Source organism: Anabas testudineus, chromosome 21 (assembly GCF_900324465.2).
Source record: "Anabas testudineus chromosome 21, fAnaTes1.2, whole genome shotgun sequence".
Taxonomy (NCBI): Eukaryota; Metazoa; Chordata; class Actinopteri; order Anabantiformes; family Anabantidae; genus Anabas; species Anabas testudineus.
This window is the reverse complement of record NC_046629.1, coordinates 2,378,195-2,404,577: the sequence shown is the minus strand read 5'-3', so window position 1 is coordinate 2,404,577 and position 26,383 is coordinate 2,378,195. Positions and strand designations below refer to the sequence as shown.

At 43.2% G+C, this 26,383-nt stretch overlaps 1 protein-coding gene across 2 annotated transcripts in view; it reads left to right on the top strand.

Moving 5' to 3' along the window:
• kdm6a (lysine (K)-specific demethylase 6A) overlaps positions 1-25,868 on the top strand; it is a 29,841-nt gene extending 3,973 nt beyond the window's left edge. Inside the window, exons 3-30 of one of the 2 annotated variants that reach the window (XM_026376083.1) lie at positions 1,237-1,345; positions 1,581-1,630; positions 4,153-4,211; positions 7,974-8,094; positions 11,336-11,390; positions 11,787-11,821; positions 13,525-13,618; positions 15,373-15,499; positions 16,429-16,527; positions 16,824-17,043; positions 17,418-17,558; positions 18,633-18,725; positions 18,830-18,907; positions 19,259-19,366; positions 19,479-19,862; positions 19,957-20,816; positions 21,399-21,528; positions 21,691-21,796; positions 22,362-22,567; positions 23,084-23,136; positions 23,226-23,300; positions 23,383-23,531; positions 23,608-23,722; positions 23,797-23,984; positions 24,067-24,208; positions 24,313-24,439; positions 24,590-24,760; positions 24,851-25,868. In XM_026376083.1, the coding sequence (XP_026231868.1) occupies positions 1,237-1,345; positions 1,581-1,630; positions 4,153-4,211; positions 7,974-8,094; positions 11,336-11,390; positions 11,787-11,821; positions 13,525-13,618; positions 15,373-15,499; positions 16,429-16,527; positions 16,824-17,043; positions 17,418-17,558; positions 18,633-18,725; positions 18,830-18,907; positions 19,259-19,366; positions 19,479-19,862; positions 19,957-20,816; positions 21,399-21,528; positions 21,691-21,796; positions 22,362-22,567; positions 23,084-23,136; positions 23,226-23,300; positions 23,383-23,531; positions 23,608-23,722; positions 23,797-23,984; positions 24,067-24,208; positions 24,313-24,439; positions 24,590-24,760; positions 24,851-24,877 (4,122 nt within the window). In that variant the 3' untranslated portion in view covers positions 24,878-25,868. Of the gene's footprint in view, positions 1-1,236; positions 1,346-1,580; positions 1,631-4,152; positions 4,212-7,973; positions 8,095-11,335; positions 11,391-11,786; positions 11,822-13,524; positions 13,619-15,372; positions 15,500-16,428; positions 16,528-16,823; positions 17,044-17,417; positions 17,559-18,632; positions 18,726-18,829; positions 18,908-19,258; positions 19,367-19,475; positions 19,863-19,956; positions 20,817-21,398; positions 21,529-21,690; positions 21,797-22,361; positions 22,568-23,083; positions 23,137-23,225; positions 23,301-23,382; positions 23,532-23,607; positions 23,723-23,796; positions 23,985-24,066; positions 24,209-24,312; positions 24,440-24,589; positions 24,761-24,850 lie in introns of both variants that reach the window. The other variant, XM_026376082.1, reaches the window with a different exon arrangement.
• The last annotated feature ends 515 nt before the right edge of the window (positions 25,869-26,383 follow it).

The window sequence follows — 26,383 nt, the reverse complement described above, 5'->3', positions numbered from 1 at the left end:
GATGTGTTGTTCATGGATATTAAATATGTGCATACTAAAAATACTTCACAAACCATGTTGCATCATTTGATTATTCAGAAAGTGTTTTGTAGTGCACAGAAGAGATATTGGTGATTATTAAGTTAGATATTATTCCCACTATCTACTCATGAAGCTGTGAACCAGAATGAATTGTGTGAAGTTAGTGACCAAATGAATAGATTCTGTGGAGAATGCCTTATTATACAGAAATGTGACTGTTAAACAGAGCCACGAGTTGATCAAATAAAATGCATATTGGTTGTATACTTGCAGTTATGTGCTGCCTATTGGTGCTGGTAACATCATGCTCCCTCTGTGCTGTTGTAATGGTTTGTGGTAGACAGAGGTGTGTGTGTCTGTGTGTGTCTGTGTGTGTCTGTGTGTGTCTGTGTGTGTCTGTGTGTGTCTGTGTCTGTGTGTGTGTGTCTGTCTGCTTCTGCAACACAGATGTCAAGTTCTTGCATGAGCATCTCTGACTGCTAAAACCAGCTAATTGGACGTGGCAGTGTCACAGCTTCCATGTGTGAGAGTGTGTTACTGAGTGCATCTTTACCCTGCTACAAACACAAACCTGGCATTATTAGCCTTTAATCAATGTTGCATACCATCTTAAAGGTGTGGGCACCTTCAGAATGACCCGAGCAACACATGTAATCAGACTGTACAAGAATTACTACAGTGTCACATTATGAGGATTTAATTTCACCCATTTCTTTGCTTAATCTATCAGCGTAGTGTACAATAACTTCTATTCAACACAACATTACTAGTTGTTATAAATTCAAATATTTTTTTCTACTATGACAGATTGCATTGATTGTAACTGCTTCGTTGTACAAATACACACAGGTACACAGATTCAGATGGCAGCTGTATGGGCTATCAACTGTAATTTGTTTAGCCGTTGTTTAAATACTGACTGACAAGGACCATATTTGGGCAAACAGCTGGTAATATGCAAAACAGCCTTGGAGGGCTTGCAGAACACATCCTCTTGGTAGTACAGTGTATGTCGGCTGTGTCTGATTGTCTTGTCTGTTTAATTTAAACTGTTGAACTGAGGAAGTCAAAGTCATGTTGTAATCATATGTAGCATGTATAGTTTTCTTATGCTGTGTATTAAGCACAGTCTGCACTGACCATTCTACTGCGTATTCATCATTGCATCTGTGTAGCACCACTCTAACTCTACAATGCTGCTGTTCTTTCATTTAGGCTGTCAGCTGCTACGAGGCCCTCATCCTGAAAGCAGAGGGAAAAGTGGACCCTGACATTTTCTGTCAACTGGGACACTTCAACCTCTTACTGGAGGACTATCAAAAAGGTGTGTACATTTTCCTGTTTCTCATGATAAGATGAGCCAGTTTTTACAGAGTACTTAGTTAATATACACTGATGTTCTGTACTCATTATTTTGGGTAACATTGCTGATACCTGCTGATGGAGCATCACTCTGAGTAGATCCAGTATACTGTCATATTGTTGAATTAAATATCTTAATGTTGGCACTAACTGTTCTTCTGTCTCTCTTTCCTTAATTCACCTCTTCTTTTCATCAGCATTATCTGCATACCAGAGGTACTTCAGTTTACAGTCCGACTACTGGAAGGTGAGTTTGTGTAACACAACACAAGTAGAAACGTCTAATATTTGTAGAACATTCAGAGGCACTGCTGGCTGGGAAGTTCTTTCCCACCGTGTAAACTGTCATTTGTGTAGTCTGCTGTTAGATGGGCATGGTTGTGATTTAAACATAAACTACTGGTACTAGTATAGTGACACTATTCCAAAGTGTCTCAGTTTTAGCTGCAGATAAACGGCTAAATTATCAATTTAATATTTTATTGCACAGCCCATGGTTAAGCTATCTGGTTATCTCATGAATGAAAACGGAGGAGCATCTTCTCATACTGACGCCGGCTACAGTTAGATGTCACTCGCTCAGCATTTTTATCTAGTTACGATCTTTCATCTAATGAAATCAAATGTTTCTGGAAAACGTATCATGACTGACTTCCTGGCTTTGTGTATTGTTTGTTTGGCACAGTGTCAAACTGGGTCTTGCATCTGTGGAAGTCGTTCTGTAAATGTGCTGGTAGGAAAGTTAAAGGTCACAGACCAACATTTTCTTTGGTCATGAATTGAAAATGGAGCTCCTCTGTTGTCAGTGACTGAATTTAATCTGAGAGTAAGTAAAGTAATGCACTTATAAAACATACAGTATATGCTGTATCTCAGATTGCTTTGCCAATTTTGTAGTTTCAGATTTTAAATTCTCCCAAAGCAATAATTGTAAGACTATTATTAATTATTATAATATCGACTGAAAATTAATAGTTTATATCAAGTAGCTCCTAAAAAGGTGTTTCAAATGAAGCAGGGTACATCTGCCTTGTGAATATTAGTTCACAAATCTGTAGCATGTCAGACTGAATGACATGTTATGGACATGTTGTGAGTATAAAATTAACAACAGAAGCTCTCACCTTAACGTCTTTGCTCATATCTAGTTGTCTGTCTTTGAGATGTCTTGCTAAGTTTGGGTTGTTTCTTTCTTTTGTTCCAAAAGCTCTGAGACACCGTTGCATACTGCCCCTTTGGTAGTTCATAACACAACATAATGATTATATGACTCAAATGCAAAATATACACATTATCATGCACCATCCCACGTGTTGTTGACGTTACCTTTCTCTTTGTTTAACGTCAGACTACACTTTTAGGGTCATTATGCTGACCTCATCTGTGCTGGCTCTCTAGGACCTATCACAGCTAGGGAGCTGCTTTTTGTACCTTTGTTACCATAGAAATGAAGTTCTGTCGTAGTATTGGTTCTTGTGACGTCATCTCCAGTATATATTAAAATTAAAGGACTCAGATTGGGGCCAGAAGCTCATTCAGCTGCCTACTCAGCATGTAAAACCATGTATGTGATATTTATTTCTACTATTTCACAGTAAATAATGGTTTGATATTGATCCTGTTTGTATTCTGTTGTTTTGTTTTGTTTTTTATTTTACTTAACTGCAATAAAAAGAAAGGTTAGTTTAGATAGTTTACAGTTCCTGGAGTTAAGTTGTCCAATCAGCTGTGGTGTGATGGTGATGGATGATGGTGTGGCTGGCCTCTCTATAGTCTCTGTGTGAATGAAGAGGCCAGGGTTGATGTTCTACTGTTTTGAATATCCACTAAACAGAGGTGATGAGTTCAGCTGTGATCAGACCTGGCAGCTCTGGGCTCTTTGGGATCACAGATCTCCACAGTGAAGTGAAGCTGTGAGGTCCTGTGCTCCTGTGCTAGATAATGGTGTGAATATCTTATATGAAGTGAGGTCAGACTATAGGAAAAGGTCACAGTCCTTTTTGTAGTAACGGATTGAGACGTTGAGAAGTCCAGTTGTTCCCTTACAGCTTGGTTATTTTTCTTAGATGTCATGAAGTAATGCTCATGTAAAGATAATTTAAAGAATTAAATGCGCTGAATGCGCAGAAAACGGATTCTCGCATCAGTGCACACCTTGGTGTGAAGTACTGTGGAAGTTGATGGGCGTTTACTCTGGCGAAGCTGTAGTTCTGGACCTTTGTGGGTTGAAAACGTATTTACATGCCTTGCTGTGACTGGACAGTTGTTTTCTGACAGGTCTGGTAATGGATACCACAAATGTCTGTGATTTTGTTTTTTCTCACAGTAACATAAATTACATGATGTATTAAACCTTCATATTAAATAATCAGGAAAAAACATCACACAATCAGCTTTTCCTCTTTTTTTTTTTCTTCATCTCCAAAATTCATCGACTGTGGGTAGTAAACAGATTCTGCTTTTGGTTTCTGCTGGAGACAAGACGACCTTGATTTTCTCATACCTGGCTGTTGTTAAGCTCCATCACAGTATATCTGCAATTGGGTTGAGTCGTGTTGGTAGGGTAATGTAGGGCTGCTGAGTATGAACACACCGTTACCCAGCAGAGTGATTTTAAAGGGCTAACTTGTCCATAATTTGTATGGAGATATCATGTTATGCCATGAACAGAACTTTTACATTTATCTTCTTAATCTCATGTGACCAGTAGTCATTGCTTATCATGCTGATTAATATCTGTGTTGTGCTTCGATGTCTTTCTCCCTCCAGAATGCTGCCTTTTTATATGGCCTCGGCATGGTTTACTTCCATTACAACGCATTTCAATGGTAAGTACTTTTTTAAAGTCTTCATTCTGAAATGCTCAGTGTCAGCCAGTTTTCTAATGATGATTTTTGTTGTTGATTAAGGAAAATGATGGTTAAACAAAGCTCTGCTGCTTCTTTAAAAATGCTTCGTTTCCTAAAAGGTGCCTTTTACGTTCTGTGTTGTATTTGTTATACACATACAGTATACTATGAAACACTGTGGCTTAGTAAGCAACATTTGAAGTGTTTGAGCTCATTGCCGGTCATCAAAAATAGCATATTCACCCACATTAGTTTCGTATTTATGGATAATTATGATCTAATAATGGCTATAGGTGACTTACTAGCTTACTAACTAATAAATTACACTGGAGCTTAGAAGCTGCTGTTAAAAGCTGTTGGCTTTATGTAAAGCTACAATATGCAGCTTAAGCTAAAAGAAGCATGAACCTCGTAATCAGTCTACTCTGCTACACCCAGTCCTTCCTTGCTCTGCTACTCTTAACCTTTCAGGTTAAAATCTTCAAGAAGCCAATATTTCTTTTGCTGTCTTTGAGTCTGACTTCACACGACGTGTCGGCAGCACCGCCGCACAGTATGAAAAGTTTTGGAGCCTGCTGCTACTAAGAACAATGTGTATGAAAAAATATACATAGTGATTGATCTTACTTGGAAAACTAGCTGCTTCTCCACTACTAATAAACACATATGAGACTAATGTAGATTTTCTTCATATTGTAGAGATATTTTGAGTGAATCTTGACCTTCTAACCAAGAAAGAAGACTGTAAATCAATATGTGAACAAGCCTCTGGTGTAGTCCTCTCACCCTAAGACGTCAAGCTACCCTTAGCTGCTGACTCTTTTTATCAAGAACGACTTGCAAGTGAGATACAAGGCAAAAAATCTAAGTCGAGGAGAAAAACATTAAAGTACTGTTTGAAGAATTGTTTGTTTCATAAGATGCACGTGCACTGCAGTCAGACAGCAGAACTCGGAAAATGGATGGAAATGGAAAATGGGTCAGGATCAAGGATGGAGTAGAATCACTCCTGGTTTTGTAGTAGACGTAGTTTGACAGCTATGAATTCAGACCATCTCTCTTGGCTTGTTGGGTTTTCTCTGTTTGGTGACATACAAGGTGTTTCCTACTGCTGGAAGATGCACATACTTGTTGTGGTTCATCGTTGAAGTAGAATTTGGGTGTTGTTGCATAAGAATCAATCATACAACAAAAACAGGAAGATACTGCTCCTTTTATCTGGCTTTATACATCATGTTTTACTAGCAGCAGATATAACGTTAACCACAGCCTTGACGAACCCTTTTCTAGAGCCATTGGAATTGATGAGGCAGCATTGCATTATAAAGCCATAGCAACTGGTCTGTCAACTCTTCGTCCATGGATCATGATTTTGTTTACATGATTACTTTAACATGTGCTTTAATAGCCTTATAAGCTTTAAAATCATCCCATCTCTCCCCGAAGCTGCAAGGAACCATCCAGATCATGTCCATTAGTCGCATGAAATTACATGTTATTGGGAACCGTAGAAAGAAAGTAACAAGCTGTATTGTTATTGTTGGAATGTGTCAGATGTCTTGTGATGTTGTCCAGGCCAACTCCTCTAAATGAAAATCCCATTCATTGAGGGTTTAGTGTCTCTTTAAAGTCCAGAGATTTAGTGTTACCCATGAACTGACTTTTATACATCTATATCTCTCTAAATAGGAAATGGCTTTTATGTATTTAAATAAAAACAAATTAAATGATAAAACATTGGGAAACAAGCATGTTTTGTCATTATAGAACAAAAATCCATTAGCTAGTGCACAGACCTTCTGCTCTAGACCACTTTACCTGGATGTAGTGACACCGTCTTCACTTCTGTTGGCCAGCCTTGGTCTTTCTCTTCTCCTCTGCCCTGTACCTCATCCTAATCCTCCAGTGTTATTGCCCTACCAAGTTTCTATGCCCCCATCTCTGAGGCCTGTGCAGAGTGTCAGTGGGGGAAGGGAGGGGTTTGACGTTGGATTACGTCACTATGAGCCCGAGGCCCAAAGGAATGCTGAGCTGTCAAATGGGGACTTCACTTGGCTAAAGTGGTCCAGCTATTCAGCCTGTTCTGACTGTTCGTCCCATATTCATCACAAAATCCAACCATTTAGCATCACCATAAGAAAACACCAGATTACAAATACATGCACACTCGACAAAATCTCAAATGCTATGGCATACAGCATTCCTATAACGGAGCCAAACTGTGTCACTTGCTCAACCTATTGAGAGAAATGTGCAGTTTGTTGCTGTCAGATGCCCCTCGCTGAAGAACGGTGCAGCCCCTCGCTGCCTTACACTGTCTCAGCTTCTTCTGCAGAAGAGCTGCTCTCTCCAAGCACTCAGTTTGGATTCTGCCAGTGAGAGAGGAGAGGGTGGACGCAGAGCGCAGAGGGGAGGGAGGAAGGAGGAACCAGATTGAGGAAGGGGAGCAATGGGTAGGAGGGAAAGGGGGCAATGAGTTCAGCTAGCTCTGTGTGTACGTGTGTCACCCAGTCAGCAGTGAGCTCTGTGCTGTTTCATACAGGAGAAACGCTTCATGCTGACGTGCAGTTGCCATTGTTGTTATAGCTACACAGTGAGTGGGTTCAATGGGAAACATGTTTGTGGGTTAATATACTCTTTCTCTGTAGGCTAGTGTCTTATAGATATGAAGATACTAGTAGAAATGGTATTGATAACATGACGGCAGCGTTTCAGCTCTAGTCTACTGTACAGTAGACTGAAGTCTGTGTCATCGACCATCAACAAGATGAACAATTCAGCGTCTGTACAGTTTGTCAACAAATTCGGAAGTCTTTGGTCAGACTAGAGAAGAACCAGTGTTTCAATTAGGTTAGAGTATACAATACCTGTGCACGAGCTGTTAGAGGTAAAATCTTATCTCATTGTTATTAAAAAATAGTGTGTGGCTGCTATCAGATACACACAACAATCTCTGCACTCAAGGTACCTAACAAAATAACTCCAGTTCAACAATAGACAGGTGAACTGTTCATTTGGAGGGGAAAGCATTGGGTCTTATCTGTGCCATGTGTCTCTGCTAATCAACATCTTAGGATCATTACATACAGAGCAAAGGGCCCCGAGAGAAACTCCTCTCTCAAGTGTTTCCATGATGGAACAATCTACAAACTCAGCAGTTCAATATTCACTGCATTGTTAAAATAAAACCCCCGCTGTATAAAAGCAGCATCACCATATTTACATTTATCATTTCTAGTGTCCCGTTGATAAAATTCTGCATCTGACATAATGTACTTAGCCACTCCACATCTCAAATTTAATAATGTCTGCCTTGTACTCCAGCCCAGAGGCTGGTGGTAATTCACCTGAAACTGTTAAATCAATTGATGGAGAAACCTGTTGCTTTAATGTGGGACGGGTAAATATGGCTTGAATGCATCTCAAACCACCTCTTTTGGTTGAATTTTACTATTAGATTTCTTTAAATATTTGAGCTATTGACAGTCACACCTGAACCATGACTGCATAATGGATGCTGATGAGCCATTTTGTAATATTTTAGTTTAATTGCCCAACTTTAGTTACTGTTGGTGAAACCAGCACTGATTCTAGTTTGTTAGCAGTCACCTAATCTGGTGACAGTGGAACAAGGCAGGAGAATGACATTATTGAGAACGACGTCTTGCCATTAATGTTAGCAGCTCTGTCTGTATACATTTCTATTTGTATTGATCATACTACTTCTGTGTCTGTTTCCAGGGCAATCAAGGCGTTCCAGGAGGTGCTTTATATTGACCCTAGCTTTTCAAGAGCTAAAGAGATTCATCTGAGGCTGGGACTCATGTTTAAAGTCAACACAGACTACGAGTCAAGCTTAAAGGTAAGTCTTATTGGAATTGTCACAGAATAAATCGAACCAAGGTATCTGTGCCGACATTCAGTGTTGTATAGTTTCTGCCCAACATATGCCAAAACCAGAGGTAGTAAAACTGGCTCACACTGTACAGAAGAGACCAGGTACATCAGAGGAGAAACAGAATTTCTGACATGATTTGTCCTTGAGTAAAGTTCTAAACATGTTACTGATGGTCAGATCCCCATTTATATGATAATGTGCTTTGGAGGAGAGATTCAGTGTGCAGCCAAAGGAGGAGGTTGGGAGTGTTTTGGTAGTGCAACCAATCGTGTGTTATGATGCTTAACCTGACCCCAACCAGTTACCTCTGAATATTCTAGAGCTCCAGGGCTGCACAGCGTAAAGGTCCTGCTTGCAGAAGCCATTGGTATAATAGAGAAGAGTTCATTTAATGGCAACGTACCAGGGACTTTTGTGTTCATCCACTGAATGATAATAAGAGTCACAGAGTAGAATTCTTTCCATTCTTTACAAGCCTGATGTGCAGCCTTAGAAATCTTCCTCCTGTCTAACTGGACTTGACCTGCCCAGTCCTCAGATTAATAAAGGCTGGTGGATCATCTGTCTGAGCTAAACCCTCTGTACTATCTCCTGACACCTGTGAACTGTGCGTGCCCAGACAGTAATGAAGAGCTCTTTCACTGGAGCATATGGATCTATTGTTGTCTGAGAGTCCTGGTTGCCTGTAGGACCAGACAGTGATCTGATCTGGGCTTTGTCGTCCTTCAGACATTGTGTCACTGACTATTTACTATGCCTTTTTATTACATTATAGTGTTATTGAGCCTCAGAGAGATGTGTTCGCATTTAAATACAGAGGCAGGCTAATTCTTTCATATTTCTGTTGAGAAGCTTTTTATTATTGTTATTATTATTACTACTCTTTCACTATAACAGATAAGGTTGTGCAGTGTATAGAAGTTGATGTACTGTATTAAAAAGCAGTGTATTGGTGCTTGTGGTGGCACAGTGTTGAGCTGCACGTGCTGCACGTCCTCACTCTGACTTGGAAGCACCCCTCCCTTTTAGTCCTGGCTCATTTCCACCAACACACGACTGGCCCAGTTATCTACAGGGAGGGGTGGGTGCACATTTAGTGGAGCAGAGATTGAGTAAAAGGTAAGGGAGAGAGAGAGAGAGATGACTGAAAGGAAATAGAAAATGTTGCAGATGATGAGCAAAGGGCCAAAGGGAATATAGACACAGATTTATTAATATGAAGGATGCTTGTTTCCTCTCCCTCCTATTCTCCTATGAAGCACATTAGGTGGAAGATATTGAGAAGCATGACATGATGGAGAGATGCCTGCAGTTTCTCAGAATATATTTTAACCTAATTAGGAGCCGGCACCTGCAAATTTGGTGGTAGCAACATCTTAACTTATATTCTTTATGCACAGTGCAGGATGCACAATCACCAACTTCATTCCTTTAGTAGCTGCTGATTTAGCCAATTAGAGAAACGTAAATCATTGCAAGAGTGTGTTCATGAACTGGTAAGGTGAGGAGTTGATTGTAGAACCATGAACACACAGAAGTGCTTTGAGCTGACAGAGGAGGAGGAGGAGGTAGTATGTGTCTGCACGCTGCAGCTTTGAGGTATTGTGTGTCATCTCTGTGCACTCACCACTGCAGCCGTCTGCTGAATAGTAATCAGTGACACCAGGATAGAAGAGGGAGAAGGAGGGGGAGAGAGAGTAAGAAATATAGCACACAGAGAGAGCGAGAGAGAGGGAGGAAGGCAAGACATGGGGAGGGAGGTGGAATGCCAAGCTGACAATCCTGCTGCATTATCTGCCTGGTGGTAGAGCAAGTGTGAAAGAAGCAAGGATAGAGGAGACGAGATCTACAGGAGGATGCAGTGTGGGGTTCCAGGAGGAGTGTGATGTGGCTGTGACTAGGTAAAGCATTTTTTTTGTGTGTGTGAGTGTGTGTGTGTGTGTGTGTGAGAGTGAGATGGAGTGCATTAAGACATCTGGCTGTGATGATTGTGTGTGATGTTTTGTGGCTCACAGCTCTGCTTAAAAGGAAGTTTATTCTCAGCAGTTTGTCTGTGCGCATGTGTGCAGCTCTACTGGCTCTGGGGGAAGCATGCAAAGATCTAAGATCCAGCTGGACGCTTCTTGAATTTTTTTTTGACTGTCTGACATTGACTGTCTGTGTAGCTGCTGCTGCTACAAGGCTACAGACTCCTCCTTGGTGTGTGTGTGTGTGTGTGTGTGTGTGCGTGCCATCTTTTGATTTTGATTTGCCTTTAAGTTCACAGCAGAAAACAGATTTCTGGTCACTCATATCCTTTACAGTGGCAATCCCGACACTTGAGTTTGTTCTGAGACAGTGTGCTAGATTCTCATGAGCAGTTCCTGGTTGGAGGAGGTTCTCGTGAGCTCCGAGATTTACCTGACCTAGAAAAGAGACAGTGGTAGTGGCTTTTTAAATGCCTGAAAGTGTGCGACTGTGTTGGATCACGGTGCAGCTTAGTAAGTACAAAGGAATCTGTCACCTTGAAGCCACCTGGGTGTTTGACTATTCCCTTTACAGGTACACATGACTTTGATAAAACATAAGGTCATGATAAAGGTGGCACACATATGAGAGAGGTGATGGAGCCCTAAGGGTGTCAGGAGAAAGCCAGAGGAGATCCCAGCTGCCTCTGTAGCTATGTGATGTACTTGTGTGTTAATGTGTCCAGTGACCCTGGATTAAGATATGTGCTTGTAGTGTGCCACGCCTTGGAAGCCAGGCTAAGTCCCTGCAGACGTTTGCCTTGCCCAGCAGCCCGTCTTTAGTTCATAAGAAGGGATAGGACGCTATTGTAAGTGCTGCATGTCAGCGTCTCATTTTTGAGCGCTTTGGCTTCTGGTTGGACAGGAGGGAGGAGTGAGCACGGGAACAAGCAGAGCGATCCAGAGACAAGAATATCTATGGTTCAGCCCCTCCAGCTATCAGTGTCCTCTCATGTTACGGTCACCAGGGTTCATTCATGGATTGTTGTGGGTCTTCTGAGACTGTCAGTAAAGCAGATTGGGTCAAGGAGAATTTCTTGTACTTTAAAAGAACTGCTTTATGTTCTCAAACCTTTTCATTACCAGACGCTGGTTATTTTTACTCTGTGGCCACTTATTTATAAACCTAGAAAATTCTCCAAGGTCATGTACAGTATCTTCAAGAATAATAAAATGCTTCTTTTTTTGTTCCTTTGCAGCATTTTCAGCTGGCTTTGATTGACTCCAACCTCTGCACTTCGTCCAAAGCTGAAAGTAAGTAGTATTGCTATAATTAGCAGAAGCCACTGTGAACCCAGCCGCACGCCGCTGTGTAAGACCATATTAGATTTGTCGTGGCAAAAAAAGCAAATATCGAAAGGGCACCGGCATATTTCCACAGAGCAGATTTTCCTCCATGCTGCCGTTTCCCTGCTGACTCTGCCCAGCACCGGGGTTGCCTAGGAGACAGCACAAGGGGAGACAGAGAGATGGAAGTGCTTGCATGCACATTTCACGCTGTGATTTCACATTACACGTGCACTCTAGGGAAACAGTCCCTCTCCCATCTGTGTTCCATACTGTTAGCAGTCTGTACACACTGGTTGTCCATGGGGTTAATGTGTAACAAGTAAACTCTAATTCTCTTTTTCTCTGCTTCTTTCTCCACAGTTCAGTTCCACATTGCTCATTTGTATGAGATCCAGGTAAGCACTTATAATTTATGTTTCAATATTTTTGGACAATGAAGATTAAAATAAGTCCCTTTAAAAGAATGCAGCACTGTTTTCCTTTTCCAATGAGCTATTTGCACATTTTTGCTGCTAATGTTTCTGAGCAAATGGTTGCTGTTCTGTTCCATTAGCTCACTTGGTGTTTTTGTGGAATAAAGAACTCGATAATTAAGGAGAAATGTTAGTGGTTTTAGTCGTTTAGTCTTCGTTATTTTTTTCTGGTCACGTCTGCCTGAAATATATTGACTGCATATTATTTGAATAATTTCATTTTAATATTGTCTGGTCAGTCCATTAGGTTTTATTTCATTAACTTTTTAAGCACCATGTTGTTCTGAAGCAAATGTCAGCATCAGTCATGAAAGCTCAGTGCAGACTTGCAGTTTTCCCCTTTAACCTTCCAGCGGACTCTAAAGAGCCACCAGTTTGTCCTTCTCCCTACCGTTTGCTGTTTTGATCTAGGTTTGTGCCACCAGCAGGCTTTGATAAACACTATTGCAAATAGCAGTTAGCTTTTGTGAATGCAGCGTCATGCACCGTTACATGTTGAAGCTGCGTTCAAGTGCAGAGTCCCGAAGCAGAGGGGTTGTTGAAGCCAGACAGGAGGATCAGTGTGTTTATGTAAATGACTTGACTCAAATCTTTATTCCAGTGGATCTTTGAGTTGACTGCTTTGATCACCAGTGTCCCACAGCTAGTTAAACACTGTCATATCAGTGTTTGTTGTCTGGCTTGATGACAATCATTAATCTGTGCAGGAAGGAACCACTAAGAGCCTGTCTCATTGATGTTCTCCAGTATTTACCCTTAGGTGTCTTTATTGTGCCGACAGGATGAGTCCTGAGAGATGTTCCAGAAAGCAGGTTTACCACGCTCTGAATTTTCAGTTTGTCTTCTAAAATAATCTAAAAACAGATTACCAAACACTTTGCTCTTGGAAAAACAAACCCATGACCATACTCCCTTACAGGTTGTTGTTACGAGTCCAAATTATGCCACAAATGTGCAAAGCTAGCAAACGCACTTTAGTGCTCTGATCATTTGCCATTATTCTTTTGAAAGCGCCACTTAGTTAAAGTAACTGCTCAACATCTGGTGGCTCCAACTCTAACATGGTCCGCTCAGTTTCAGTCCCCATTGTTTTCTGGAACACACCCCTGGACCGCATAACGTGTCTGTGTGTGTGTGTGTGTGTTTACACACTCATGGTCACTGGGAGCTTTGGGATCTGTAGAGATGGTGGAGTTCTGATAAGAGGACCTTCAGCCTATACACACACACAGATCTACGTATCTACATCTACACACCGGTTCAGACCCAAGGTCAACAAAGTCGACAAATTAAAACAAACAGCGGGCTCACCTCAGACCAGGCAGCTCAGGTTTCCACTACACTCAAAGCGCACACTGCAGTGGACACACAAATGAATCTTAAGTGCAGACACACTTAAAGCGTCCAGACGTGTTGAGTCTGGCCTGTCCTCTTCCTCACTGACCCTCCCCCGTTTCTGTATGTGTGTATCTGACTGGTCATTATGAGTGTGAGGAGGTCTTTAGCCTCTTTGTGTGTGTCCAGATAGAACCATAAAACTCGCTGACCTCCTGTCTGGCTTAAACAACCTCTCTGTCTCTCTTTTTTCCTCTCTCTGTTTTCTTCTCCTCTCATTCTGCCTGCAGAAGAAATACAGAGCAGCAAAAGAAACCTATGAAAGTCTGCTGCAGACAGAAAATCTTCCTGCACAGGTGAAGGCGACAACTCTGCAACAACTTGGTGAGTGTCTCCTGCTCGATACTGTCATCTCCACGTGTGAAATGTAACGCCATGCACGGGCTGGAATAAGCTTCTGATCCTGTATTGCATCCTACAATCGTGCCATCATTTTGTTTAACGTTTTTTCCAACAGATAGTTTAGTTTTCTGGACCTTTTACCTCGTTTTCTGAGTGTTGGTTTGAGAGTGTGTGCGCTGCAGCAGAGCATTGTTTTCTCTTGCTCCCTTCCCCCTCACTCGGTGTAGGCACGCACGAGCACACAAATGCAAAATAATGTTAACGTGGGTGTGTTTGTGAGGATTAGAGTTATTTTAGAAAGCTGTTGTGCTAATAAATATCACGCTACAGAAATATGCTGCTCATGTCACTCAGCAGTGACTCTGAAATGAATGGAGAAGTTTCAATGTACTTCAAGGTGTTTAGTAGATTTACTTTGTATCATTGCTACAAATGTGAAATATTTGTGGATAATTGCGTGAGAAATATGGTAAATGTACCTTTATTGGCAGATAATGAGGTTCTTGTGTGAGTTGGAGGCAGGAAGAACAAACGAGACTGAGTTTTGTCCATTTTATCTTCATGTTGGGATGTTTGAAGGGTCAAAGCACACGTTTGTTTTAGTTGAAAAAGTTTCGTCCTGTACGGTACCACCTTAACTTCTACTCTACTCAGTTCGCTTTTAGTACCCAGTATGTAAATATAGCACCTTCTCATTATAGCTGGTTGTTAATAGCAACGGTGCATGAAACCCATGCTGTGAACCTGCAGACACACACAGGGAAAAATGGAGAACGTTAAATTAATGCTGCTCTGTGTTTGTCACATCGGGAGACAAATTTAGGTTCACAAGGGACAGAGGGCAGCAGTATGAAAGTCTGCTGAATAAATCAGGAGAGTTTGGGAAACACAATGAGACTTTAAGTTAAACAGATTTTCCTCCACAGCCTGCATGATGGTATCCTTCTGTGACCCTGTCAGTACTGCACTTAAGCATTCAGTATATCCATGACCTACACGTGGAGCAGCTCAGAAGTGACAACATCATCACATGAATCAGTTTTTGTGTTAAGGGACGTTTGATGCTACCTGATTTTGAATGTGCTGACTGGAGCAGAGAATGTGAAGCAGAAGGTTCAAATGAACCTGCATTTTGTGGTTTGTTGGTCGGGCTGTTCTCTCACTGTAATCACTGTGATTACTGGAAGTGTGCTCGGAGAAAGAAGGAAAGAGAGAGATTTCAATTTGCTCCCCCCCCCCACACACACACTCACCCAGTTGTAAAAACCATTCCCAGTCTAGCCTGCTGGGGTTGTCATGGTGACCTGTGGAGCTTGCCACAGGTGAATAGGACGAGAGCTGTGGAGGTCTTCCTGAGAGGTTGTTTATTTATTTATTTATTTATTTATTTACAGTAAAGTGTGTGTGTGTGTGTGTGGACAGCAGGGAGGAGTTGTTTGCTAAGGCTGGTTCATAAGAGACCTTTTGAAGTGTCTGAGTGTGTGAACCAAACCCCCTCCCCCTCTTTGCCTTGGAGGAACAAGCCATTTGGTTTTTCTATGGGTTTCTTCCATTTGCACATCAGACGGTACTGTTCAGGTGCTACAATCATTTTTGCTGCTGCTTGTGATTGCCACCTTGGCAGCAAGAGCTGGTTTTGTCATGTTGAATCTGGAAGACTTGTCTCTGATCGTTTCACTTTGTCCTTGATCATTTCACTTTGCTCCCCCACCCGACCCCACCCTACCCCACCCCAGGCTGGATGCATCACACGGTGGAGCAGCTCGGGGATAAAGGCACCAAGGACAGCTATGCCATCCAGTGTCTGCAGAAGTCTCTAGAAGCAGACCCAAACTCGGGTCAGTCCTGGTACTTTCTTGGCAGGTAAGACAAACAAAGGTATGAGTGTTTGTGTGTCTTTCAGGGCCTGGACGTTTTGCGAGTCCTGATTAGCCTGTTTGTTTTACCTGGCAGCCATCTGCCAATGTGAATGATTGTAATCTTGGCTACATGTGCTTTTTGTTCTTTTAATATAGTTGGTAGTGATTAATGCTCTGCGTCCAGTGGAGAATCATAATTCACTGTAGCTCAGTTCACTTTGTGAGAGACGGACAAACAGTCAGTTAATAGGTTCATTACCTTATGGCGTTCCTCACTCGCCTTAGAATTTGCTCCTGCGATGTTTGGAGAATGAGAACAACACAGAAAAACATCTATTTTCTCTCTCATTGGGAGCAACCCAATACTAACATTATTGGGTTATGATTATTAATAGGTGGTAAGTTAAAACTGACTCTGCACTTACACCAGCAGCTCAAACTCTTCTTGTTGTATGTATGTAGCCAGAGTGCAGCCGCTAAAATGAGCTGAATCTGTTCAATTAGTTTTTATGTTGGATTTTATTTTGTCTACACACAGTTTGTATGTGACTATATGGGGCAACATTTCTTCTTCTATATGTAGTAAATAGTTCAGTTCTTTCTTTAACTGTAGCTCAGTAGTGCAGCTCTCACAGCTTTGTACAGTACCAGGCAATGAACCTGATAACTGAAATTGAAAGTGAAATTTCTATGTGACTCATGAGGTAGAGCAGCCTGTCCAGCAACCCAAGCTCCTCCAGTTTATAATTAAAAGTGGGACCTCAAAGTTGCTTGTGTAAATTCTAACCAAGTGGTTTTGCTCTGTGAATTGTGAAGTAGCTATGCGCTAGCTCCATATCACAAGCCATATCCAAGCCTATCGCAATGTATTGTTAATTATCTGTTGTCATGTTATTGTCCGTGTTAATCAATCTTTGCTCATCTCTTCTCCAGGTGCTACTCCAGTATTGGGAAGGTGCAGGATGCCTTCATCTCTTACCGTCAGTCCATTGATAAGTCAGAGGCCAGTGCTGACACCTGGTGCTCCATAGGGTAAGGACACAAGTTCTAAAGTGAAGTGCACGCGGAGGTTACCATAGTTTAGCTTTATCTTTTCAAGGGTGGTTTGTGCTCAGGGCTTCATATACATTAGCTGCAGTGCGACAGAAGACACTGGGAGGGGTGGCATAAGAGATAAGTAGGAGGTGAGGAAGGATCTATAGATAGATGTCTCAGTTGTGGGTTATGTCCTCTGGGAGTCACTGCGAGTTGGGAAGGCTCAGAAAGATAAGGACCTACATTCTAGAGGTTAGCATGGGAATCACACCCCTCTTTGCCTCTGCCTCCAGGGTGCTCTACCAGCAGCAGAACCAGCCTATGGATGCACTGCAGGCCTACATCTGTGCCGTTCAACTGGACCACAGCCACGCTGCCGCCTGGATGGACCTCGGCACTCTCTATGAATCCTGCGGCCAGCCGCACGACGCTATCAAGTGCTACATCAATGCTACACGCAGCAAGGCCTGCCTCAACACTGCTGTGCTCACACAACGCATCAAACTGCTGCAGGTAGGACGTTTTCAGATGAGTACTACCCATCAGCCAGCTCTGTTTGCTCGATGTTGTGGAGTGTATTGTTGCGTGTGTGTTGAAGTGCTGTGTTCACTGCCAGTCACTGGCAAAGCAATCAGCTTTTTAAATGCAGATTGTGCTCTTGTCATTTTGATTTCTGACCACTGGGATATGAATAATGATTCATATTGGTGTTTAAACACATTTTCCTCACTTGTAATTGAGCACATATTCATGGCATTGAACATTTGTGTTATATCCTGTTTCTGGTCACCTAAAACACCACCTGTAACTAAGCAGTAGTCTTTGTAATGCCTTTTTGTTAAACCAAGTTCAGCACTAAAGTTTGTGTCTTACACAATTTCTCCTAGGCTCAGTTGTGTAACCCACAGCCAGGTAGTCTGCAGAATAAGAGTAAAATGCTTCCTAGTATTGAGGAGGCGTGGAGCCTACCCATTCCTGCTGAGCTCACGTCCAGGCAGGGGGCCTTGAACACTGCACAGGCGCAGCAGGTGAGATCCAGCTTATACAACAGACTCCAGCCTCATGGAAACTAGTTGCATCCACAGCCAATATTGGCTTCTGGACTGAAAGTAAAAACATGAATTGGATTTGGGTTCATATTGCAATAATCTATCTACTCGAGAGTAGTTTACCTTTGACGTGGAAAGTGATAGTGTTGGAATTGTTAAACAAAGGACCTCGTTTTTTTTTTTTTTTTTTTTTTTTTTATGCAGAGATGCACAATCTTGTCATAGCACCAAACACTACAAACATAGAGACTGAAAATGCATGTTGATGCAGAATGTTAGGTGGTTTGAATGCATGGAATTTAGTGTCTTGTGTATCTAATCTTTTTTTTTTTTTTTTTCAAATGGTTAAAAGTGGGGCGTCCATCTTTAAAAACTCCCAAGGCTGCTCTGCACCCACATCAACACTTTTTAGTATTACTTTCTTTGTTTGTTCTCATGTAAACATTGACATCATCCTCATCTGGCCTTAAATAACATTGTTTCCAACATTAGCGGCTGCTTGATCTGTGCACTCATCAAATGTAGAGGAAGTGGAGTAATGGAAGATTTAAAATACACTTTTAGTGAAATGAATCCCACACTAACGGATAATAATCAGTTTAAATTGCTCCTGTGTTTCAGTTTGATGTGTGAGCAATTAAAATATAACCAGATGTTGTCTGTCAAAATGATTTATGATCCAACCAACGAGTGTCTTAGGAAAATAATGCAGGATGTGCATGTCCAAAAACCCTTCCACTAATGTATCATCTCACATCATTAATACTCTGATTATGACCTTAATCAGCCTCCTGTTAGATTAAGGTGATTACACAAACCATATTTTAATCAGAGTATTATCACACCTGCAGTATTAAATGCTGAAACTGTTGTTGCATGTAAGTGTAGCATCAAGTGCATCTCCCTCTGTTGTTATTGTGCAGAAAAATTTGGCTGCGATTTCTGTCTTTCAAACACACTTAACTGTAGGGTACTTGAGGAAGCGCTTGGAAGAAGCTTTTCTGGTGTTGTTTGTCCACATGTCCTCACAAACCCTCTGTGCCGGATTTCTAGGCCTGCAAAGGGGAGGGAGGCCAGTCCGCCAGTAACCACACAGAACCACAGGCCAGTCCTGCCAAGAAGAAACGCACTGCCAGCCCAGCTAAGGTACTTTGAAGAACATTACTATTAATTTTCTGCTGGACATTTTTAAAAGGGAGCAGTCGGACAGATTTATTTATTATTATTATTTATTTATGTCTCATTTGCAGAATGCTGCAGAGTCGTGGGCAAACGGCTCCAGTGAGCAGCAGGTTCCCAGCTGCTATTTAACCCCACAAAAGCTTCAGGTATGTGTGTGTAATATTAATGATGTTAATATTTTGGAGCAACCCAATGAGTAAAGAAACTTTCTAATTAAGTCATTTCTTGTTGAACATCTGCTCAGTGCAGTGATGAAGCGATTATGAGTCTCTCCTGCAGCTGGGTTTATACTGGACAGACGCAGCAAGAGCTGCTGTGTACATGTGGCTTCTGTAGCTCTATTTCAGCTAAACTGATTCATTACTCTTTCTGATGCGTTTCAATTTTTAGACAACAATAACTCTTTATTTATTAAAAAAAATAGTGTTTTCAACTTTTAGTGATGAGAACTGTTTGTGAGGTGCTGAATTAATAAACCACTGTTGTGAAATGTGCAGTTGCTGGATCACTTAAGGAGCAATCGGGCAAACCTCAAGCCCCAGCACTTGCAGATGTTGGAAATGCTGGAGAATCAGTTTGCTCTCATGCAGCAACATCAGCAGCAGGTACACACAGAACAGGAGCATCTGGTTCTATAGAGTTTGTACCATGTAGAAACGCAGTATTTCATTAATTGTTGGCTTTAAACGGTTTTGCTTCTCCTCTCTGCATCAGATGAGGCAGCAGGCAGCAGCAGGTGGCCAGCCGCGGCCCAGCCTTCCCAATGGTCCTCTGGCTGAGCCCAACCAGCACCATGAAGGTCTCCCCCGCACCTCCCCTCTCAATCACACAGCCCTCCGGCCCCCGTGTGTCACCCAGCCCACAGCCAATGGATCCTGTTCCTCGAGTCCTACGGCGGGCGGGTTGGGACACCTGGACAAGAATCACACCCTGGGACTGGGAGGTGGTGGCGTGAGCAACGGAAACGTGCCTTACCCACAGCAGAACTCTCTACCTCACAACTGCACAGCCGCCAATCACCCCAGCACCAGCAGCACTACTAGTAGTCCCAGTCATGCAGACGAGACATGGAGGAACCAACAAGACAACACTATGACTCAGGTATCCCCCTGGTCTCTCTGGTTATGATGATGATGATGATGATGATGTATCATTATGTATTCTGGATCACTCACTGTGACTTCCTCCTTTCTAGGGGCTTCAAAAAGGTCCAGGTTCACATTCGGCAGGTCCCAATGGAGAACCCCCTTTCTCTTCCTCCTCCCCTCAGACCTCGTTCTCTTCCTCTGGCATTCTGAATCAGGTTGGACATTCCTCTGGGCCCTGCACTGTCTCCTCTTCAGCCTCCTCTTTATCCCCCACCTCTCCTCAGTCCACACCCAACCACTTGTCCTCACCTCCCCACTCCGCTACTACCTCAGGGGTCCACACCAAAGACACCACGCCTTCAGGGGGCAACAACGGCAGCAGTGGTGCAGCTGCCACTTTGCCATCAGGCCCAGAGGCTACAGTCAGGCATTCCGCAGGGACGCCTCTTAGTCCCAGCAGCACCCCTGCGCAGGGATCGACTAATCACGTCCATCCGCGGGTGACGGACAGCTCTTCTAGCCCGTCTCAGCCTGGCTCTCCTGCCCCCAGTGTGCTCAGTTCAGACAATCCTAAGCTCTCAGCCTTGCTAAAGGGAAAAGCCAATACAAATGACTACAGTAACCACGGAGGGCCTTCCTCAGAGAAAATTAACAACGTCCACCCAGGTCTCCACGGTGCTGCCAAGCCTACGTCAGAGAACTCAGTGGTATCGTCGCCACTTTCAACCACAGCTACGCCCTCTCCACACTCAGCAGACCCTCACACCACCAACAGCTTCTCCTGCCTTAACAGCCCGTCCAACAGCCAGGGGCCTACGCTCAATGGGAAGGGGCTGGAGGACTCCCAGAGCCCAATGAAGGTGGAGCCTTCTGAAATAGCCCATAGACACAATGTCCCTGCTGGTCTGGCTCCCTGGTCCTCAGTTTCCATCTACCCCAGTTCCAGTGAAGTGCTCAAAGCATGCAGGTAAGAAGTCTGCAAGGCACCTGTTGTCAAACTATGACCAGCTGTAGTAGTAAAAGTGAAATGTGAAGGTTTCTCCATGGTTGTTCTTGGCTCTTTTACAGTTCTTTACGTTTAAAAGTTAAACCGCGGCATGATTAGAGCTAATTAGCATCAGTTAACCAATCAGGAGCTGCGTTAGTGAGGTGATACTGTTAGTTTCCTTTGTGTCTACTTACCGATTAAGCATCACTGTAGATATAGATGATACATCTTAAAAGATTATAAAACACAAAGGCATCCCATCCAACCCAACAAAGATCACTGCACAAAACCTTTCATTGTGATATAATTATAACATATACAAACATGCAGATTCATTTACCGAAGCCTTGATCAGCTCTAGAGCTAGAGCTCTGCCTATCAGACTTTATAGATCCCCAGATCTATACATGAAAACGTTGTCCCAGTAATCACATTAAAAGCTGTGAAGGTGTTTGCAGGTGTTTTGATTTTTGGCCAGATTAAGGTCAGTGAGGTTACACTGGATAAAATATAACATGCTGAGAAGCTGATTGATCTCTCTGTCCTCCCCTCCGGCTGCAGGAACCTGGGGAAAAACGGTCTGTCGACGAGCAGCATCCTGCTGGACAAGTGTCCCCCACCACGACCCCCTCGCCCTCCCTCTCCTCCACTGCCAAAGGACAAACTCAATCCTCCAACTCCCAGTATTTATGTGCGTACAGCAGCGTACACCATAGAAGGAGAAGTATTCATGATGTTGTTGTGTGCACAGTTAGAGCAGCAGTATCTTGGCTACAGCACCAAAATACAAACACACAGTCTGGAGTCGGTCCATGTTCCCTGACCGCTCCCATGTCTTCTGTCTCCCATACAGCTAGAAAACAAGAGGGACGCCTTCTTCCCTCCCCTTCATCAGTTCTGCACCAACCCTGTCAACCCGGTCACGGTCATCAGGGGACTGGCTGGAGCACTCAAACTAGGTAAGAGGCTTATAACAAGTACTCCACTTCAGCGAGCTGCGTCATGTTGTCAGCATGTGTCTGAATTAGTTTGATGCAGCTGCGTTGACAGCAGCCGTGTGCAGGAGCCTCCAGATGTTTGTGTGTTCTCCAGTCTCACATGGCTCTGTGGGTGTGTCTCTGTAATCATGGCAAGCAGTGTGTTCTGTGGATGGAACATGTGTGACAACAGCACCACCTGCAAGTAGGAAATGTTACTGCACCTGTTTGCTGTAAAGAAGTAGCTGCTAAGACTTTACAGATGTCTGCTCTGTTACACTGACTTGTTCTGTGCGATACTGTTCACTGCTTATCTGTTAAGATAAAGCACACACAGCCTACAGCCCACCTGACCTGCTCCCTATAACCAGACTCCATAATTCAGACTGTTGGTAGGACAGGGATCCATCCTCATCTTTATTGGTCATAAGATTAAAATTCTGGTTCAGTTAAACCTTTGATTCATCAAAAGAGATAGATTTCTCTATAGATTATCTTTCCACTAACTTACCTTATTCCTTGGCTCCTATGGCTCTTGCACACACAGATCTGGGCCTGTTCTCCACAAAGACATTGGTGGAGGCAAACCCGGACCATCTGGTGGAGGTGAGGACCCAGCTGGCTCAGCCGACTGACGAGAACTGGGACCCCAGCGGCAGCAGAAAGATGTGGCGCTGCGAGAGCAGCCGCTCCCACACCTCCATCATCAAATACGCCCAGTACCAGGCCTCCTCCTTTCAGGAGTCTCTACGGGTCAGTAGGAGATGGAGTCGCACGTTACAGACAGTCTAACGTGGTTAGAGGGTTGATACTTGGGTTCAGTCCCACAGGTCAAACTTAAGGTTAAACAGGCAGAGTTTCACTTTCACTTGTGATTTGCACATGCAAGGCTTCACACACCCCTCTCTCAAACCACTTGAGGACAAGTGCACATCAACACCCCCTCACTCAACAGAGCTTCAGGACTAAAAACACTGCACCAGCTTATCTGCATTGAGTTTTGATAGTCCTGATATGTAGGACGAACTAGCAAATTATTATTAAACATGTATTTAGTAGTTCGGGACAGTTTCACTGAGAACAGCCTCTCTGTTGGCTTTTGAATTAAAATTAAAATTAAAATTAAAACGCTTCATCATAAGCGATAATATTTAGCCATGAGGCAGTGAGAACAGATGGGTGTTAAAAATTAAGGTTACTTACAGCTGGTTCTCAGCACGTGGCTGAACCTTTTTTTAATACTGTGAATGTTTGTGAATCTTGTGACAGGAGGAGAATGAGAAGAAGAAGGTGATGGAGACAGAGGCAGGTTCCTCAGACAGGTGAGTTTCTCAGATGTTCTTCTGTCAGATTTCGGTTCAGTTTGTGTCGATTGTTTCTGTTTCTAACGTTTTACTTCGATGTCTGTTAGTGCGCTGCGGCGAAAGAAAGGCCCGTTCAAACACATCAAGTTCGGCACCAACATCGACCTCTCTGATGACAAGAAGTAAGGGACCCATCTTATATTGAAAGAGACCAACTTGTTCCTGTAACGCCTTGTGCTAACGTGCAACCTTTGACCTTGACAGGTGGAAGCAGCAGCTTCAGGAGCTGAGTAAGCTTCCAGCTTTTGCCAGGGTGGTGTCAGCTGGAAACCTGCTCAGTCATGTGGGACACACCATCCTGGGCATGAACACTGTCCAGCTCTACATGAAGGTGCCCGGGAGCAGGACGCCAGGTAAACATGCATCTGACTAAACGGTGTTGTCTGCGTTTCTCTACTTTGATAGTAACAGCATCCTTATCTTTCAAAGGTCATCAAGAGAACAACAACTTCTGCTCTGTCAACATCAACATCGGTCCTGGCGACTGCGAGTGGTTTGCTGTTCCTGAACCGTACTGGGGCGTCATCAACGACTTCTGTGAAAAGTACATAAGCACAAATTATAACCTGGATGTTTCTCAGCCAATCCGCAGATCTGACACCGACTTCTTTTTAACAGGAATAACATCAACTTCCTGATGGGCTCCTGGTGGCCCAACCTGGAGGATCTGTACGAGACCAACGTGCCTGTTTATCGCTTCATCCAGCGTCCTGGAGACTTGGTGTGGCTCAACACAGGCACCATCCACTGGGTCCAGGCCATCGGCTGGTGCAACAACATTGCGTGGAATGTCGGACCCCTCACAGGTGAGGAAAGGAGCGGTGCTGATGCTGAAACTCTGGAGTTTCTACAGATAAATATGAAGAGCTCCTCTGTTTTTCTTCCCAGCCCATCAGTACAAGCTGGCAGTGGAGCGCTACGAGTGGAACAAGCTGCAGAGTGTCAAGTCTATTGTTCCCATGATCCACCTCTCCTGGAACATGGCCCGGAACATCAAAGTCTCGGACCACAAGCTCTTTGAGATGATCAAGTGAGAACTGGCTCTCAATCCTAAATCGTGATACGTGATGTGTGTTAGGTCTAGGACTTGACTCCTTGTTTGTTTGTGTGTGTGTGTGTGTGTGTGTGTGTTAGGTACTGTTTGTTACGGACTCTGAAGCAGTGTCAGATGCAGCGGGAACTGCTGCTTGCTGCGGGGAAGGAGCTGGTTTGGCACGGGAGGACCCAGAACGAGCCGGCACACTACTGCAGCATCTGTGAGGTGAGTGTGCACGTACTGAACCACACCCAGATCCTACTATGGACGTGCAAGCTCCGAGGGAACGAATGAGGACCTCTTGAGCCTCTGATATCCTGAATCTCTCTGTGCGGTTTACATGACCCACTCTTTTCTGTCTTGACCTGTGTCTAGGTGGAGGTGTTCGACCTGCTGTTCGTCACCAGCGAGAGCAACAGCAGGAAAACGTATGTGGTGCACTGCCAGGACTGTGCCCGGAGAGCGAGTGCTAACCTGGACAACTTTGTGGTGCTAGAGCAGTACAAGATAGAGGACCTCATGCAGGTTTATGACCAGTTCACACTCGTAAGTGTCGACACCAAAGCCCGTGCAGCACCAGTCTCCACTGTGAGTTGTGCTTTCAGAGCTCAGTTTCCTTCACTTCTCTCTCCACAGGCGAGTCCTCTGCCTTCCTCCTCTTGATTGATGGTTGAACACTCTGCTGTTCAGAGGACAGTTAGAACCATGAGGACCCGGTCGGAAACTCCAGAACCTTTATTTTTTTTCTTCTGATATTCAGGAAGTAAGTCGGCAGTCGTCCTACTGCGCTCTGTAGCTATCCAATAAGGCAGCTGTGTTAAAGCTGTGTGTCTATGCAACCTGCCCAGAGTGGCATGCCTCCCCCTAGTGGACTGGAGGGGGACGGCAGCCCCTCCTGTCATGAACGGACTGTTCTACTGCTGGCCCAGCTGGACTTCACCAGAAAACACACACACACACACACACACAAAATCCCCCACAAAAATGATGAAATAAAGTTTTGTACATATTATTATGGTTTAACTGGCAACATCCTCACACAAAGACTACTGACTTGAGTTTTTCCATTTTTATATTCTGTTTGTGGGCGGACACGAAGGTGTCGTCAGGTCCCCTCCATGAGACGGTTAATTAGCATAGCTGGTCTTTTGTACGGTAGATAGACGCCTCCTGGTCAGGAAAACAAGATAAAAGCTGTTTTGTAATGTGAAAAGTTGAGTGACACATTTCCCCTGATTTAGTTTTTTTTTTTTTTTTTTTTTTTTAGTAGTTTAGTTTTATTTTGCTGGAACTTTGTTGAGTTTTTGGCTGAAGATGAATTTTGTAGACAAACAGCCAAGTCACAGAGAAAAAGGTTGCACATAGACAAAAGAGTGAGACTTTAATTTGTGTTTTTTTATTTTAATGTAAATTTACACTATTTATAAATGCATATTTATTGCTTGAAAATATTTGTTGATGGAATGCTGTACTTTTTTTCCCCAGAGTACCTGCCATTAAATCTGAAGGAGCCTTGTGATTTCAAGCTCGGCTCATACGTTTTCTATATAAATAAAAGTGCTTAGTAAGCGTTGTACAAAGACTGTACCTTGAAATGGGTTTATCGTTTGAAGGATGTTTTATGCGTCAATAAACAAAAAACTGTCTTTATTTACATCTGCAGCTCTGTTGGACTTATTTTATAGCTGCTGCAGTTAGAAGCCATGTCGGTGGGAGAGAGCTGGTTATTTAAAATCAGACACTGTACCGTACGTATTATATACCAGTAAGATTTATCACAGTTTACCAGTGTGGAGTGGACAAGGTAAGATACAGTTCATACCTAAACATACCATGTATACAACTACATGGATATACTGTAAATACATTCACTACCTATTTAAAACATATCTGCAGTCAGTCCTGTGTACAGAGTGAATAGTGAAGATGGAAATGGTTCAATTAAAAGTACTTAAACTAACGTTTATTAATTAATACACATTTGAAATTAGGAACATCTGAGTCATACTGACTCTACTCGTCCCCATGCAGTGGTTCCCAAACCCAGTCTAGTCTAAGCCCCTGCCTCACCCACTGCTGCCACTTGTGGGTCTTATAGATGAAGATTCTGGCCTGTTCGGGTTCTGATCCAACAGAAGGGACAATATAAAGGGGAGAAGTTAAGGATGA